The sequence below is a fragment of the Bos grunniens genome, chromosome 15, assembly GCF_055505025.1.
Source record: "Bos grunniens cultivar Pamir isolate PY7600 chromosome 15, Bosgru_T2T1.0, whole genome shotgun sequence".
Lineage (NCBI taxonomy): Eukaryota > Metazoa > Chordata > Mammalia > Artiodactyla > Bovidae > Bos > Bos grunniens.
Genome location: NC_141179.1, coordinates 81,183,231 through 81,199,518, shown reverse-complemented (window position 1 = coordinate 81,199,518; position 16,288 = coordinate 81,183,231). Strand labels below are relative to the sequence as shown.

The window sequence follows — 16,288 nt, the reverse complement described above, 5'->3', positions numbered from 1 at the left end:
TGAAACATGTATAATATCATGTATGAAATGAGTCGCCAGTCCAGGTTCGATGCACGATACTGGATGCTTGGGGCTGGTGCACTGGGACGACCCAGAGGGAGGGTAGGGGAGGGAGGAGGGAGGAGGGTTCAGGATGGGGAACGCGGGTATACCTGTGGCGGATTCATTTCGATATTTGGCAAAACTAATACAATATTGTAAAGTTTAAAAATAAAATAAAATTAAAATAAATGTTCAAAAAAATAAATCTTGTCCTCTTAAATTAAAATAAATAAATTTAAATAAAAAAAGAAAAAAAACTGCTTTCTAGTGGAGCTTGCAATTAAAGCATCTACAATTCTATATATGTAGATACTTAAAGATACTGGGCTCCATCTGATATTACTGAATCGATATCTCCAGGACTGGGGTGTAGTAATTGACACTTTAAAAGCTTTTCATGGTCATTTGAATGCTGCTAGCCACAGACTGCTATTTGGAGACCATAAGGGTAGGCTATATCCTCACATAACTTCCAGTTAGAAAGCTGTTCACAGTATTTTTTTTTAAATCATCATTCATCCATCCATCCAGTCCATTCAATATTCATAGACTACCTACTGTGTCTAAGGCTCTATACCAGATGTTAAAAGGTCATGAAAGAAAATGTATTTCAACTGCTTATAAATGACAGTGAAGATCTTATATTTAATAAATATTTTAGATAGGAAGTGATAAATAAATAATATTTATTGATACAAGAGAAGCACTATGGGTTCAATGGAAGGAGAAATTACTCCCAGGGGCAGAAATTGGCAGGAAACAGTGCTAACTAACAGTGTGTGGGAGCATCCTTTTTCCTTACATCACAGCGATTCATAGGCATTGTTATTCTTTTTCAGTTTTTGCCAGTCATATTGGTGTAAGGTGGCTATCTTACTGTTACTTTAAATTTCAGTTCCATGTTAATAAGTTGAGCAACTTTATGTTGTTTGGCTCTTTGTTTTGATTTCTTAAAAACTGGTACTGTTCGTGTGGTGTAGAGAACCAGAAATCAAGGATTAAACCTGAAGCATTTTTTTCTTATCCCTTTCAGGGCTTCTTTCACATCTTGGATCCTCAGGCTGTAGATGAGGGGGTTTAACATGGGGATCACAACCCCATAAAACACAGAAGCCATTTTTTCTTGCTCTTGAGACTCTGTGGCACGATGGTGCAGATACATGTACGAGAGCGTCCCATAGAAAATGGTGACAACTGTCAGGTGGGAAGCGCATGTGGAGAAGGCTTTCTTCCTCCCTGCAGCAGAAGAGATCTTCAGGATGGCAGCCAGGATAAACATGTAGGAAAAGATGATAACTGACACGGTGAGCGTCAAGTTAGACCCCACAGAGGCTGCTAGTACCATGACGTTGAAATAAATGTTGGAGCATGAGAGGGCCAGAATTGGGGGCACATCACAGAAAAAGTGGTTAATTTTATTGGATTTGCAAAAGTTCAGTGAGAAAGTAAAACCTACATTTACAGAGGCATTTAGGAAACCCATGAAGTATGATCCAACTAACAGGTGAATGCAGACCCTCCGGGTCATGACTGTTGGATAGTGGAGAGGGTTACAGATGGCCACGTAACGGCCCACTGCCATAGCCGCCAGGATGTAGCAATCACTGGTTATAAAAGCCCCACCGACTAGTAACTGCACCACACATCCCATGAACGAGATGGATCGCTCTGTTCCTACAAGGTTTTGCAACATCTTAGGGGTGACGGCAGACGTGTAGCAGAGATCAACAAAAGCCAAGTTTTGGAGGAAAAAGTACATGGGGGTGTGAAGGGAAGAGTCAACCTTGATGAGGAGGATCATGCCAATGTTACCCACTAAGGTGACCATATAGATCATTAGCAATATTGCGAAGAGGACACGCCAAGACTTGTGTTGACCAGCGAATCCCAGGAGAAGGAATTCAGTCACTGTAGTGCCGTTGTTTTCTTCCATGGCTGGCAGAATTAAGAATCAGCTGAAAAGGTTCGAAAAAAGACCAGAGAAAGTTAAGAGGGCTGTGATCATTTACCTAATTGTGAAACTCGAAATGGTACAGTATTTAACTTCACAGTTATGTCAGAGAATAATTTTCATGACATAATTGACTTAGATTTTACAGGCTGAACCTTGATACCTGACTTAGACCTTTTCATCTATAGTTTGGGGAAGTGGTCATGGATCACTGTCTATGTTCTCAGAATTCAAGGTGATTGGTATTTCATCAACATATCAATTCAGGAACATGTGAGATGTGCTTAAATATGCTTTTGTTTAATTATGCTTTCATATGCACTCTATATTTTAATTAGAAATCCAAGTTTGCTTAAGTAATAATGACTATATTTGAATTCTTGACATATCCACAGAGTTCTATCCGACCTTGCTCCCCTTTATCTCCATATTTTCATTTTATCCCTTACCTCACCCTTAGTAACCGTTCTCTGCCATGATGGACTCATGGACCTGTAGAGGTCCATAAACCTTTATGGAAGTGTTTATCAAGTATATATGGGTAAAGAATAATTTTCTTTGTAAAATTTCCAACCTGTTGTGGCTTAATACTTTTTGTAAATGGCAATAAAAAAATTCTTAGCATTGTCAAAATTCTGGAATAGTTTTACATGCTCCATCTCACTTGTCGTCATTGCCCCATCATAGGGTGGAAATAGAGAGTCCAAGGACGGGTGCTGGTCCCTGGGCCACACACATTGAGTAGCACTGGTCTATGATGTCCGTCCATCCTGATTTACCTACATGCTTTCCTAGTGGTGAATAGCAGACTGCCCCCAACTCGTCTCCACTACAAATAACCCAGTACGATAAATTTTCTAGGGTGCTATAGTAGGGGCAAAAATTTTGAGTCTGAGGGTATGCACATAATTATTCCAGATCATTTTCCATGATGGATGTGCTAGTATGCACTCCTAACTGTGCACGGAGGTTCCTATGTCCTCACACCCTGGTGAACATTGGTATTTTCCTAATACTATTTTTGGTCAGGAAAATAGATATAAACTGATATCTAATTTTTATTTTTTTCCCTAACCTAAAATGACTTTGCTCACTGTCTAATATTCTTAGAATTTTGGGTTTCTATTTTTCTGTAAATTGCCTGTTAATACTTTTTACAAATGTTTCTATGATTTAATTTATGAAAGCTCTTTTTAATGTAGATTTGAATACTTTGATGTTGACTTGACAAAGCTTTTTTTTCACATTTTATCTATTATCTTGGTCTTTGGTATTTTTCACAGATCAGAAGTCCTTAAATTTAAAACAGTAATCCATCATTTTTGTCCTTATAATTTTTCCTTCTGAAAAAAAAAAAATTTGACAAAGTCCATTCCTGCCTCTAGCTGATACACCCAGGAGAGTCAGGTGTAATAATAAAATTTATTTTCCTCTTTATACTGGGTGGCTGGTACATAATATTTGAGCCATAATATTTCATAGCATACATGTAATTAGAAAATAGTTATTTTGGATTTACTCAATTTTTTTCTAGAAAAAGCAGACTAAGTGGGCAGAGAATGATAGTAACTGATGTGTGTGGGTTTGTGTGTTTGCATGTGAAATATTCAAATATTATTTATCTTTTTTTTCTGAAACAAATTCTTTAATGGTTTCCAGTGTTTTTTCTTCAAACAAATTTGAAGGATTTAAAAATTATAATATTAAAAAATAATCAGTTTGTTAGCTTCTAAGTCATTAAAGATATATTTGATGGTAAACAATTATTGGATTTTTTAAAAGTTTTTTTCTTTTAAATTGAGGTATATTTGATTATTATCTAAGCTTCTGGTATGCAACATGGTGATTCACAATTTTGAAGGCTATTTTCCATTCATAGTTATTACAGAATATTGGCTAAATCCCCGGTGCTATGCAATATATCCGCAGCGTATTCTATACGTGGTGGTTTGCAGCTCTTAATACCTTACCCCTATGTTGCCCCTCCTCCCCAAATATTCAAATAGTTTGAAACAATTAAGTGGTTTTATTTGTTATTTTAAAATTTACTCTCACAGGGACTTCCCTGGTGGTCCCATGGTTAAAAATCTGCCTTGCAATGCAGGGGATGCCATTTTGATCTCTTATCGGGCAACTAAGATCCCACATGCCACGGAGCAACTAAGCCCAAGCACCACAGCCGCTGAGCCCTTGTGCCTCAACTAGTTGTGCCTCAACTGCGACGAAAGAGCCTGCACGCCAATGCTGCTGAATAAGTAAATAAATATAAAAGGATAAACCTTTTCCACACAAATATTTGGCCTAATTATGCTACAGGAAAATTCTACAAATATTTAGGACAAAACTGATTCTATATTATATAAACTTTTCTTGCAAATCACAATAAAGAACATTCTCTAACTCACGCCAATATAACATTGAAGCCAAAGTAAATAAAATATAAGAAAAACATTGGAATGAATCTCATTTGCAAATATATGTGCAAACAGCTTTAAAAAATACACATTCACTAATCAAAGTCATTTATACATTAAACAAACAATTACTAGGGTCTCAAAGAGGCTCTGCTGCTGCTGCTGCTAAGTCGCTTCAGTCGTGTCCGACTCTGTGCGACCCCATAGATGGCAGCCCACCAGGCTCCCCCGTCCCTGGGATTCTCCAGGCAAGAACACTGGAGTGGGTTGCCATTTCCTTCTCCAATGCATAAGAGTGAAAAGTGAAAGTGAAGTCTCTCAGTCGTGTCCAACTCTCAGCAACCCCATGGACTGTAGCCCACCAGGCTCCTCCATCCATGGGATTTTCCAGGCAAGAGTACTGGAGTGGGGTGCCATTTCCTTCTATGCAAATAGGCTCTAGTAAGTATTCTCTTCCTTTCCCAGTATCTGGACAAACTGAGACATAAAAGATGGTGAGTAGGTAGTGGTGGGCTGCTGACTATGGGGTCACACAGAGTTGGACACGACTGAAGCAACTTAGCAGCAGCAGCAGCAGGTAGAAGCCATATCACCTTTACATACCTGGGGAAAGACTTTTAAGTTTATTAGTGAAATATTTGTTGCTAAAAGACACTGTAAGTAGACAGGCTTGTCCACTCAGTCTCGGTGGTGGTGACTGGGGCATCTCTGGTGATGGGAAGCATCTCTGAAGCACAGGGGCACTGGGCTTCAGCAGGCTGGCTGCTCCTGAGGATAAGGGCAGGGCGGAGCATGCCAGCTTGTCTTCAGGTTTACTAGTCAGACACATCACTCTGTCTTTCTAGGAACCGTGTGAATAAAATGTGTCGGAATGGCCATGATTACACAAAGTCAGCTCCCTTTGCAGGAGAGAAACATCAGAAGCATGGAAAAATTATTTTCCATCAACAATCAAGATGAAGTTGTAGCAACATGATATTCTCCTTCAAATTATTTTCAGTGAAGTGCTTGAGAGAATTTTATGCCCACCTTCATAAACTTATCAAATTTATCTAGAAAAGAGCTAAAAAATAGCTAAGATGATTTCAGTAGACAAAAACGAAGGACTTGTTCTATCAGATGTCAGAACTGATTATGAAGCAATAATAATAAAGACAGTGTGGTCCTGGCGTGAAGGTAGGTAGACAGGCCAACGGAACTGAGGAGAGAAAACCATAAACAGACGTTCAAGTCTCTGGAAGCTCAACGTATAAAAACAGTAGCAGGTCCACCAGTGAGAAATGGCCCGGTAAATCGTGGTCTATACATGCTTATACATATGAAAAAAACTATATTGCTTTTCTACTGTGCATTTTATCCAAATGGATTAAAAACTTAAATTACAAAGCTGTGAGAATAAAACATAGCAGAATGTCTATGACTTAACTACACAGTGGAAATTTAAATAAGACATAAGGTCACAAAGTGTAAAACATGGGAAATTCAACTATATCAAACATAAAGATAGCAACATTATTAACAAAGGAAAGACCAGATACTGACTGAAAATTACTCAGGTACATTGGTTTGAAGCACATATAAATGTTAAAGAATTCATATCCAGTGTATTTAAGTAACTTCTACAAATTGCTCCAAGGGAAAAAAAATCACAAAACTTATAATCAGGATAATTATAGAAGGAAAACTTAAATGCCAATAGAAATACGGATATATGCACAGCTTAATAGTAATCAGATAATTGTATATTAATACTGCATTGAAATGTAATTCTGTACTCCTCAGTCTAAAATGCAAATTTTAGTTGAGAATGTGGTGGGAATGTAAATTAGCACAGTCATATTGGGGACAAATTTGGGTATATTAATAAAATTAAATATGTCTCTGAATGGTCCAGAATTTCCAATACAGGTACATATGCTAGATAAATATTTGACCACATAAGCAAGGATACATAAATACACATATCCATACATATGTGTGTAAGTATATGTATGAATATGTGCATATGTGAGTATATACACATATTATTCATAGCAGTATTCTTGAACGTGGAAAAATATTATTTATTAAATGGATTAGTGAGACTAGACTGTGTGTGCTTAGGTTGCTCAGTCGTGTCTGACCCTCTGTGATGCCATGGACTGTAGCCCCACCAGTCTCCTCTGTCCATGGAATTTTCTAGGCAAGAATACTAAAATGGGTTGCCATTTCCTACTCCCGGGAATCTTCCCAACCCAGGGATCAAATCCAAGTCTCTTGAGTCTCCAACATTGGCAGGCAGATTGTTTAGGACTAGCACTACCTCGGAATCACATGCAAATTCACTAAATTGGAGCAATACTGTCTGTGTGGATAAATATCTCAAAGAACATGCTAAGCAAGAAAAAAAAAAAAAAAGCAAGTTTCAGAAGTTAGATGGAGGCTACATGAGTGGTTCTTATATTATTTAAAATATATTTTTATGCACCCTAAATATTGTGCAATGACAGAAGTTCCTCAGAAGAAGCCCCACATCTCCATACATCAGTAGAGGGCTCCTTCCTCTGGAGTCAGCAATGCCAGGCAGAGCTGTGGCTCCACAGATGTGATGGTCACTTTGGGATAAGAAGGGGCCTTTCATGGTGGGGAATGTAGGAAACCAAACCTGTGGCTGATGTGGACAATCTTGCTCTTTCAAACATCTCGAGAAATGAACAGAGTGGGACAACTCTGTCGTGAAGGAGCAAGAAACAGTTCTCTCCTTTCAAATTTCAACGTGGAGGGAGGGCTAAGCATGATAAGTGTTAGCTACCTCCTCAGGAAACTTTGCTGTGAAATAGACTAAATGCAACCCTTTCAAGAAGGCTTCCATCCTGTGGGTGACTGCACTTGTCAGAGGAAGCTAGCCTAGGTCATGAGTCTTGATGAGATAATGACATTTACCACATTAACTTAATGTATTTGAATTCAAACAGAATGTATGATATAAGGGGGGGTATTTTTAAAAGAGTTATGAAACACCAGTACAAGGCATAAAACATACATGCACACACTTAAACCCAGCACCCGAGTATTTTGAACATGGCACCCCACTCTAGTACTTTTGCCTGGAAAATCCCATGGACGGAGGAGCCTGGTGGGCTGCAGTCCATGGGGTTGCTAGAGTCGGACATGACTGAGCGACTTCACTTTCACTTTTCACTTTCATGCATTGGAGAAGGAAATGGCAACCCACTCCAGTGTTCTTGCCTGGAGAATCCCAGGGACGGGGGAGCCTGGTGGGCTGCTGTCTGTGGGGTCGCACAGAGTCGGACACGACTGAAGCGACTTAGCAGCAGCAGCAGCAACCTATACTGAACCCCGATGCTTTTGAAGCTTCATTTCCATTGCTCGCTGTGCAGTGGAAAGGAGACAGACTGACCCGGAGTTGAATTCTGGTCGCACAAATAGAGACAGCACGTACAGATCCCTTCCTCCTCAGTTCCACTCCCTATAAAACAGGGTGCGGGACGACCTACAAGGCAGTCATGCCCACTGTGACACCATGTGCGTTAGCACAAGTTTGGAAATAGGGTTTAATAAATCAAAGTAGGTGCATATTATGAGCCAAAACATAATCTAAGAAGTATGAGATAAATACATACTCTCATGGAAAGGTGCTCATGTCGCATTATCAAATGAACAAAGAATGTTTCAGAATAATACGTAGAGCTGGGCCCTTACGAAAGAAAATTTTCTATCACGCTCACGCTCATTTTCCTTATTTATCCATGGAAAAGTTCAGGAATAATTCACACCAGACTTCTAATGGTTATCTTTGGGCATGGGAGTGGGGAGAGAGAATCCTTTAAATTTATAAGCTTTGTCACCTTTTCTTTTTAAAATAGCTTTAATTGCTTTCAAGAATGTGTAAAGTAATTAGCCTTTAATTAAAATAAATAAATTTAAATTAAAAAAAAAGAGTAAGAGAAAGAAGCTGAGTCTGCTTTGTAGTGGTGACTTAGAGTGAGATGATTTATATAAAGTTCCAAGCACAGGACCAGGCTTTGAATGGGCACTCAAAACCGGTCGTAATAACACATGCAAATAATACGCTAAAGCCATTGGTGACTCATTCATTCACTCGGTTAATCTTTCAATCATTTGCTCACGCATATCCTTCTTGGGCAACACTCAGCCTACTTCACTCCATTTTTCATTATGCTGCCAGGGATGAAGCCTTTATTCCTGGTCTGTGGGTGAAACTTACTAGAACACTGGCTCTGATCCTTTTGCTCCTCCATTTCCAGCACACACTGGGATGACACACGGCTGATCTTGAAAAACGGGCTGAGTTCTGTTCTACTTACATGGAAACTGCATCCAGATTCTCTTCCTGCAGCTGGTAAAGGCTGATTGGCCACCAAGGTCTCTGTGTGCCTACTTTTAACTGGGAGTTTAGGGTTGGAGCCTAAGGGATCAGTACTTGCTCCCTTGAGAACCTGGGCGTCCAGAGGCTGTAATGGAGTTGGAATAAACAATGTTAGTAGCTATTTTCAGCTGAAGAACATTTAAGCTTTCTCTAGAGAAGATACATGTAATCATGTTACCGTCATTAGGGATCCTGTGTATGTGGTTATGTATCTGTGTGTTGCCTTATTATTGAACTAAATTTTTTTCTCATTTTTATGAGTCAGGTTCTAAAAATTTGAGTTCAAATCTATGAATTGACCGTTTATTCATTCTTTTTTATTGATTTCTCCAATATGAGTGCTCTGATTAATAGTAGCTCCAGAATAAATTTAAGAATACTTTTGAGCAAGGCCATCTTTTATTGGTTTCTGAGTTTAAGTGAAACGCTCTCAGTATTTTCTGATAAATATGGTCAAATCTTTTGGTTGAAGTATTGTACCTTTTATTTAATCACTGGAATTAAAAATAAATGTTTAATTTTAGCAAATGTTTTTCTTTATCTTTTGACATGATTTCATGATTTACTCTGAAAATTAATGGATTTTTATATTAATAGATTTTATAATATCAAAGTATTCTCTTCTATAATACAACCAACCTGGTTACAGTGTGTTATTTCCTACTGTGCTACCGAGGTTTTTTCTTTGTGTACTCGCATTTTTATTGGGCTTCCCAGGTGGCACTAGTGGTACAGAACCCGCCTGCCAAAGCAGGAGACACAAGAGGTGTGGGTTCGATCCCTGGGGTGGGAAGATCCCCTGGAGGAAGGCATGGCAACCCACTCCAGTCTTCTTGCCTGGAGAATCCCATGGACAGCGCAGCCTGGCGGCTGGCGAGGCGCACTACACAGCGTTACACAGCGTCGGACACGACTGAAGCGATGTAGCGCGTCCGCACGTGTTTTTCTTAAGCACTTTTATATTGATGTTTGAGAGTGGCATTGGCCTATCATTTCTGAGCTGTTTTTGCTAGCTTAGTCATGGAATTTATTCTGAAACGTCCCTTCTTTCCCTATGTTCTCCAACAGTTCAACCATCATTGATATTATCTATTTTTAATGCTTGTGAATAATAGGTGTTTTTTTTTTGGGAAGAAGATTGTACTTTTATTATTTTATTTCTTCTGTTAATTATTCTTTAATCTCTTTTGTGGTAGCTTTTTTACAATCAGTCTTCCCTTAGAAGAACCATTCATTCTATCAGATTCTCTAATACATTTGTACACTGTTATGTATTCTCTTATCTAAAATTTTTTCTTTGTTCTCCAGCATTATTTTTCTTGATAAATTAGCAAATGATTTATCCATTTTATTTCTACCTTTAGCTTCAGAAAATGTTTCTGAATTTATTATTGCTGTCATTTAAGAGATTTTAAATATTAATTCAAAAATGTTTATTACTCTCTTCTCTTTATTTAATTATCTCATGTCTAAAACGTATGGTTAATTAATTTATTCAGTTTAGTTCAGTTCAGTCACTCAGTCATGTCTGACTCTTTGCGACCGGATGGACAGGAGCATGCCAGGCCTCCCTGTCCATCACCAACTCTTGGAGCTTGCTCAAACTAACGTCCATCCAGTCAGTGATGCCATCCAAACATCTCACCCTCAGTCATCCCCTTTTCCTCCTGCCCTCAATCTTTCCCAGCATCAGGGTCTTTTCCAATGAGTCAGTTCTTCACTTTAGGCGGCCAAAATATTGGAGTTTCAGCTTCAACATCAGTCCTTCCAATGAATATTCAGGACTGATTTCCTTTAGGATGGACTGGTTGGATCTCCTTGCAGTCCAAGGGACTCTCAAGAGTCTTCTCCAACACCACAGTTCAAAAGCATCAATTCTTCGGCGCTCAGCTTTCTTCATAGTCCAACTCTCACATCCATACATGACTACTGGAAAAACCATAGCTTTGACTAGACGGACCTTTGTTGGCAAAGGAATGTCTCTGCTTTTCAATATGCTATCTAGTTTGGTCACAGCTTTTCTTCCAAGGAGCAAGTGCCTTTTAATTTCATGGCTACAGTCATCATCTGCAGTAATTTTTGGAGCCCAAGAAGATAAAGTCTGTCACTGTTTTCATTGTTTCCCCATCCATTTGCCATGAAGTGATAGGAGTGGATGCCATGATCTTAGTTTTCTGAATGTTTAGTTTTAAACCAGCTTTTTCACTCTCTTCTTTCACTTTCATCAAAATTCTCTTTAATTCTTTGCTTTCTTCCATAAGGGTGGTGTCCTTTGCATATCTGAGTTTATTGATATTTCTTCCAGCAATCTTGATTCCAGCTTGTGCTTCCTCCAGCCCAGCGTTTCTCATAATATACTCTGCATATAAGTTAAATAAGCAGGGTGATAATATACAGCCTTGACGGACTCCTTTCCTAATTTGGAACCAGTCTGCTGTTCCACGTCTGGTTCTAACTTAATTTATTATTATTTCCTATTTATTAACACTAGTATTTATAGAGCTATGCAATTTTATTTGAAAACTCCTTGTTGTTTATAGATATTTTTGCAACAGTTTGTGAAATATTATCTTATGGATATCTGGAAACGTTTTCATATCTTCAACCTAAGATTTGTTTAAATGAGATTTTTCTGTGTTTAGTGGTATAATGTTAGGTGTTTTTACTTTAAAGTTTTATTGTTAAATTCTAGATCTAGGTCTTTGAATCAGAAGATATTTTATACAGTCTTTCCAATTTTTATAATTTATTGTATTTCTGTAATTTTTATGGGCACATAAATAAGAAAAAAGATAGGAGGAAGGAAGAAAAGAAAGAAAGAAGAATACATTTGAATCAGTTCTAATGAGGCAGATGAAACTGGAGCCTATTATACAGAGTGAAGTAAGCCAGAAAGAAAAACACCAATACAGTATACTAACGCATATATATGGAATTTAGAGAGATGGTAACGATAACTCTGTATGCGAGACAGCAAAAGAGACACAGATTATAGAACAGTCTTTTGGACTCTGTTGGTGGGGGGAATGATTTGGGAGAATGGCATTGAAACATGTGTAATATCATATAAGAAATGAATCACCAGTCCAGGTTTGATGCAGGATACGGGATGCTTGGGGCTGGTGCACTGGGACGACCCAGAGGTATGGTATGGGGAGGGAGGTGGGAGGGGGGTTTAGGATGGGGAACACATGTATACCCGTGGTGGATTCATGTTGATATATGGAAAAACCAATACAATATTGTAAAGTAATTAACCTCCAATTAAAATAAATAAATTAAAAAATAAAAATTAAAAAAAGAAAGAAGAAAAAGAAAAAAACAGAAAGAAAGATGTTTTTCTTGCTTTTGAGTTACTGCTAACTCCACTGACAAAGATCAGTTCTCATAAGAAATCAGACTGTGATGTGTCTAATGCAGTGTTAATGGTCTCAAAAAGACAGTAGGGAAAAGTGTTTCTAATTGGACATCCGAAGTCCACAAGGCAACTGTGACTGAGTCTTCTAAGTGACTGCAATCTTTTCTCACCACTGACACAATTTTCCTATTGTATTCCTTCCCCTTCTTGAGCAATGTTTACTGAGATATCCAGTTGCTGATCTATCTCTGCTTTTTGAGAGTATCTAAAGCTAGAGAGTACCTGCTCCCCTCTCATCCATACGTGGATGCATTCAGCAAAGCCCATAATCTAGGAAAAGCCCCTCCCTTCCCTTCTATAAAAAGCTTCCCTCATAGCTCAGTGGGTAAAGAATCCGCCTGCCATGCTGCAGACCTGGGTTTGATTCCTGGGATGGGAATATCTCCTGGAGAAGCAAATGGCAACCCACTCTGGTATTCTTGCCTGGGAAATCCCACAGACAGAGAAAACTGGGGGGCTCCAGTCTTAGGGGTCACAAGAGTCGGACACGACCTAGTGACTAAACCACAGTTTCCCTTCTTACTGAGTTGCCCACAGCTTCTGTGTAGGATTTCCCTCGTGGCTCAGACAGTAAAGCATCCGTCTACAATGCGGGAGACCTGGGTTCCATCCTTTGTTTGGGAAGATTCCCTGGAGAAGGAAATGGTACCCCACTCCAGTACTCTTGCCTACAAAATCCCATGGACGGAGGAGCCTGGTGTCCATGGGGTCACGAAGAGTCGGACACGACTGAGTGACTTCACTTCACTTCTGTGTAGTATGCGCTGCAGAAGCAAAATTTTGACTCCTAAACTTTTTGTGTTCTTTTGCTGGGCTTTAATAATATAGAGTTTCTGAATATGAATTTTTTCTCATTATGTCAAGTAGCTCTTCTGTAACTTTATTTAAAATTTTTTCTTAACTTTGTATATCATGGACTGGAAGAAATACATTTTCTATGATTATGTGTTTTTTGTCCATGTATTTCCTCTTTTCTACTTTACAAATGTAAAGTAATATTATTTAAAACAGAGATTTTTCCATGAACTTTTCTGCATAGTCCAATTCCTCTATGCAAGGCATTTTCAGTCATTGCATTTAAGAATGTTTTTATAGGGAGACGTATCAGGATAATAAAGCCTGAAAGTTGTCTGTCTCCAGTTTAGGGTAGTAAAGGTGAAGACCTCTCCCTCCTTCTTAGGATTTGATTTGTTAATCAAATAAGGACATGATTTGATTTTCAATTCCAGATTGAATTTATGGTTTCTCTATGCAGAGGGTATTATGGGCAGGTCACCAGGAATCCTAAGAAAAAATCAGAGTTTCCTGCTTTTGGGATTTGTCTCCTATAATGCAGTCTGCTGCATGGGCTGGTGCTCTCTGAATTTTCTTGGTATTGTTTAGGTTGTGGTTTGCTCCCAGTAAGTGTTTCCTGCCTCAGTCCACAATTTGGAATATCTGGAAATGTTGAGAAAGGCAGTGAACTCCCATCCTGTCTGTCCATCCTCTAATTCACAACTTCCTATGGTTTAACTGATTAATGAGATTGAAAGACAAAATGCAACATGGGATCTCAGGCTTTTTGTTAACATGCTTGTCCACAGGATGGGCTTCTGCTTGAGGATAGAACATGTGTGTTCAAGCCCAGGTATGACTTCTTGTGTTAAACCTGGTTTCTTTCACCTCTCTCCATTCTTAGAGATAGTGGGAAATAAGGCTTCATTTCTGGATAAATGAGTTTGATCTGTGGCACCAAATTCTGCACTGCATTTGCACCCTTGCAAGAGAGTACAGCTGGGGATTCAATTACATTTAAAACAAAAATTTAGTAAGAATAAATGGATATGATGCATATTTGCTGGATTCCTATGTTACTTTCCTAGTTGGTTAGAGACCATGTGTAGAAAGGAGGGATACTGGTCCATAATGTCGGAATATGTATGAGGATTCATTCAATTGTTCTTTTCTCCCCCTCTTTCTTTTCAGCACATTTTCTCCAAAGAGATGGAAAACATCTTTAAATTATTCATTACAATACTAAACCAGCTTAGTTACAGACGATAGCAAGAGTAACAGTACCTCTTAAGAGAAACCAGAAACAATTTTTGCACTGGTGTCTTTATACTACTGTTGTTGGAGGTACTTTACAACGTTGACTAACACTTTTCTTTACTGCTCTTTTCTATATTAACAGCAAGGTATTTTAAAAAGGGGCTCCTCAGAATGTACACAAGCAATATCAAAGATCTCTTTAGACGCCTTCTCTCTGAGTTTGCTTTAGTTGCTAAGTCGCAACCCTATAGACTGTAGCCCACCAGGCTCCTCTGTCCATGGGATTTCCTAGGCAAGAATACTGGACTGGGTTGTCATTTCCTTCTCCAAGGGATTTTCCCAACTAGGGTTAGAACCCATGTCTCAGGCAGATTCTTTACCATTGATCCACCAGGGAAAGTCTCTAAGAAATATGAATTAGAAGGTTATTTCATCGTTTAAGATCGGAAAGTTGATCATCTTTCAAAAGCTACTGATACAATTAAGGAAATATATTTTATATAATTTTTTGTTTGTATCTCACAAATATCTTCTACATCTTCTGCTGCTGAGAAATAAGAGAGAACTGTCGGTTGCTTGTTGAACAATGTTGAGTTAGAAATTGATGTTCAGTCTAGAAACACTTCTTTCCAACTCCTTTCAGGGCTTCTCTCACATCTTGGTTTCACAGACTATAAATGAGGGGATTTAACATGGGGATTATAATGCCATAAAACACAGAAGCCATTTTTTCTTGCTCTTGAGATTCTATGGTGCGATGGTGCAGATACATGTAAGAGAGCGTCCCATAGAAAATGCTGACAGCTGTCAGGTGGGAGACACACGTCGAGAAGGCTTTCTTCCTCCCTGCAGCAGAAGAGATCTTTAGGATGGCGATCAGGATAAATACATAGGAAAAGATGACAACTGACACGGTGAATGTCAAGTTAAACCCCACAAAGACTGTTAGGAGCATGATGTTCAAGTAAATACTAGAGCATGAGAGGGCCAGAATTGGGGGTGCATCACAGAAAAAGTGACTAATTTTATTGGTTTTGCAGAAGTTCAATGAGAAAGCAAAACTTGTGTTTACAGAAGCATTTAGGAAACCCATGAAGTATGAACCAGTTAAGAGTTGACTGCAGACTCTCTGGGACATGACAGTTCCATAGCGAAGTGGGTTACAGATGGCCACATAACGGTCCACTGCCATAGCCGCCAGGATGTAGCAATCACTTGTTGCAAAAGCCCCATAGACTAGCAATTGCACCATACATCCTATGAATGAGATGGATTGTTTTGTTTCTACAAAGCTTTGCAGCATTTTTGGAGTGATAGCAGAGGTGTAGCGGAGATCAACAAAAGCCAAGTTTTGGAGGAAAAAGTACATGGGGGTGTGGAGGGAAGAGTCAGTCTTGATGAGGAGGATCATGCCAATGTTACCCACCAGGGTGACCACATAGATCACTAGAAATACTGTGAAGAGGACGTGCCAAGACTTGTGTTGATCCGCGAATCCCAGGAGAATGAATTCAGTCACTGTAGTGCCATTGTTTTGTTCCATGGCCAACAAATTCAGTATTAGCTGAAAAGGTGGAAAGAGAAGATCAGAGAAAGCTAAGAGGAGTGTGATACTTTAACTAACACTGTATTTAATTTCAGAGCTTCCCTGGTGACTGAGATGGTAAAGAATCCACCTGCCAATGTAGGAAACCCTGGTTCAATTTCCTGGAGAAGGGAATGGCTACCCACTCCAGGATTCTTGCCTGGAGAATCCCATGAACAGAGGAGCCTGGTGGGCTAGAGTCCATGGAGTTGCTAAGCGTTGGACATGACTGAATGACTAGCACACACATATTTAATTTCATAGTGAGAGGGATCAGAGAATATTTTCCATGATTGAATTAGATTTTAAAGGCTGAACCTTGACACCTAACTTAGACATTTCCATTGATAGTTTGGGGAAATTGCCAAGGACCAGTAGCTGTGTTCTCAATATGCAAACTGACCGTACTTCATATATAACATCAATTTGGGAACACATAAGAACATTGTTTTATTTA

The 16,288-nt window shown here is 38.9% G+C and overlaps 1 protein-coding gene and 1 pseudogene across 1 annotated transcript; both read right to left on the bottom strand.

The window, feature by feature from the left end:
- Positions 1-856: 856 nt before the first annotated feature.
- LOC147358755 (olfactory receptor 5AK2-like) lies at positions 857-2,202 on the bottom strand. The gene has a single exon (XM_086342142.1). It carries the CDS (start codon positions 1,973-1,975, stop codon positions 1,034-1,036), a length of 942 nt encoding a protein of 313 aa, XP_086198268.1. The 5' UTR covers positions 1,976-2,202; the 3' UTR covers positions 857-1,033.
- Positions 2,203-14,859: 12,657 nt separating this feature from the next.
- Positions 14,860-15,879, bottom strand: LOC147358754 (olfactory receptor 5AK3-like; annotated as a pseudogene).
- Between the last annotated feature and the right edge of the window lie 409 nt (positions 15,880-16,288).

Coding starts and splice junctions, on each gene's coding strand:
- LOC147358755 (XM_086342142.1), bottom strand. CDS start 1,975: ATGGAAGAAAACAACGGCACTACAGTGACTGAATTCCTTCTCCTGGGA.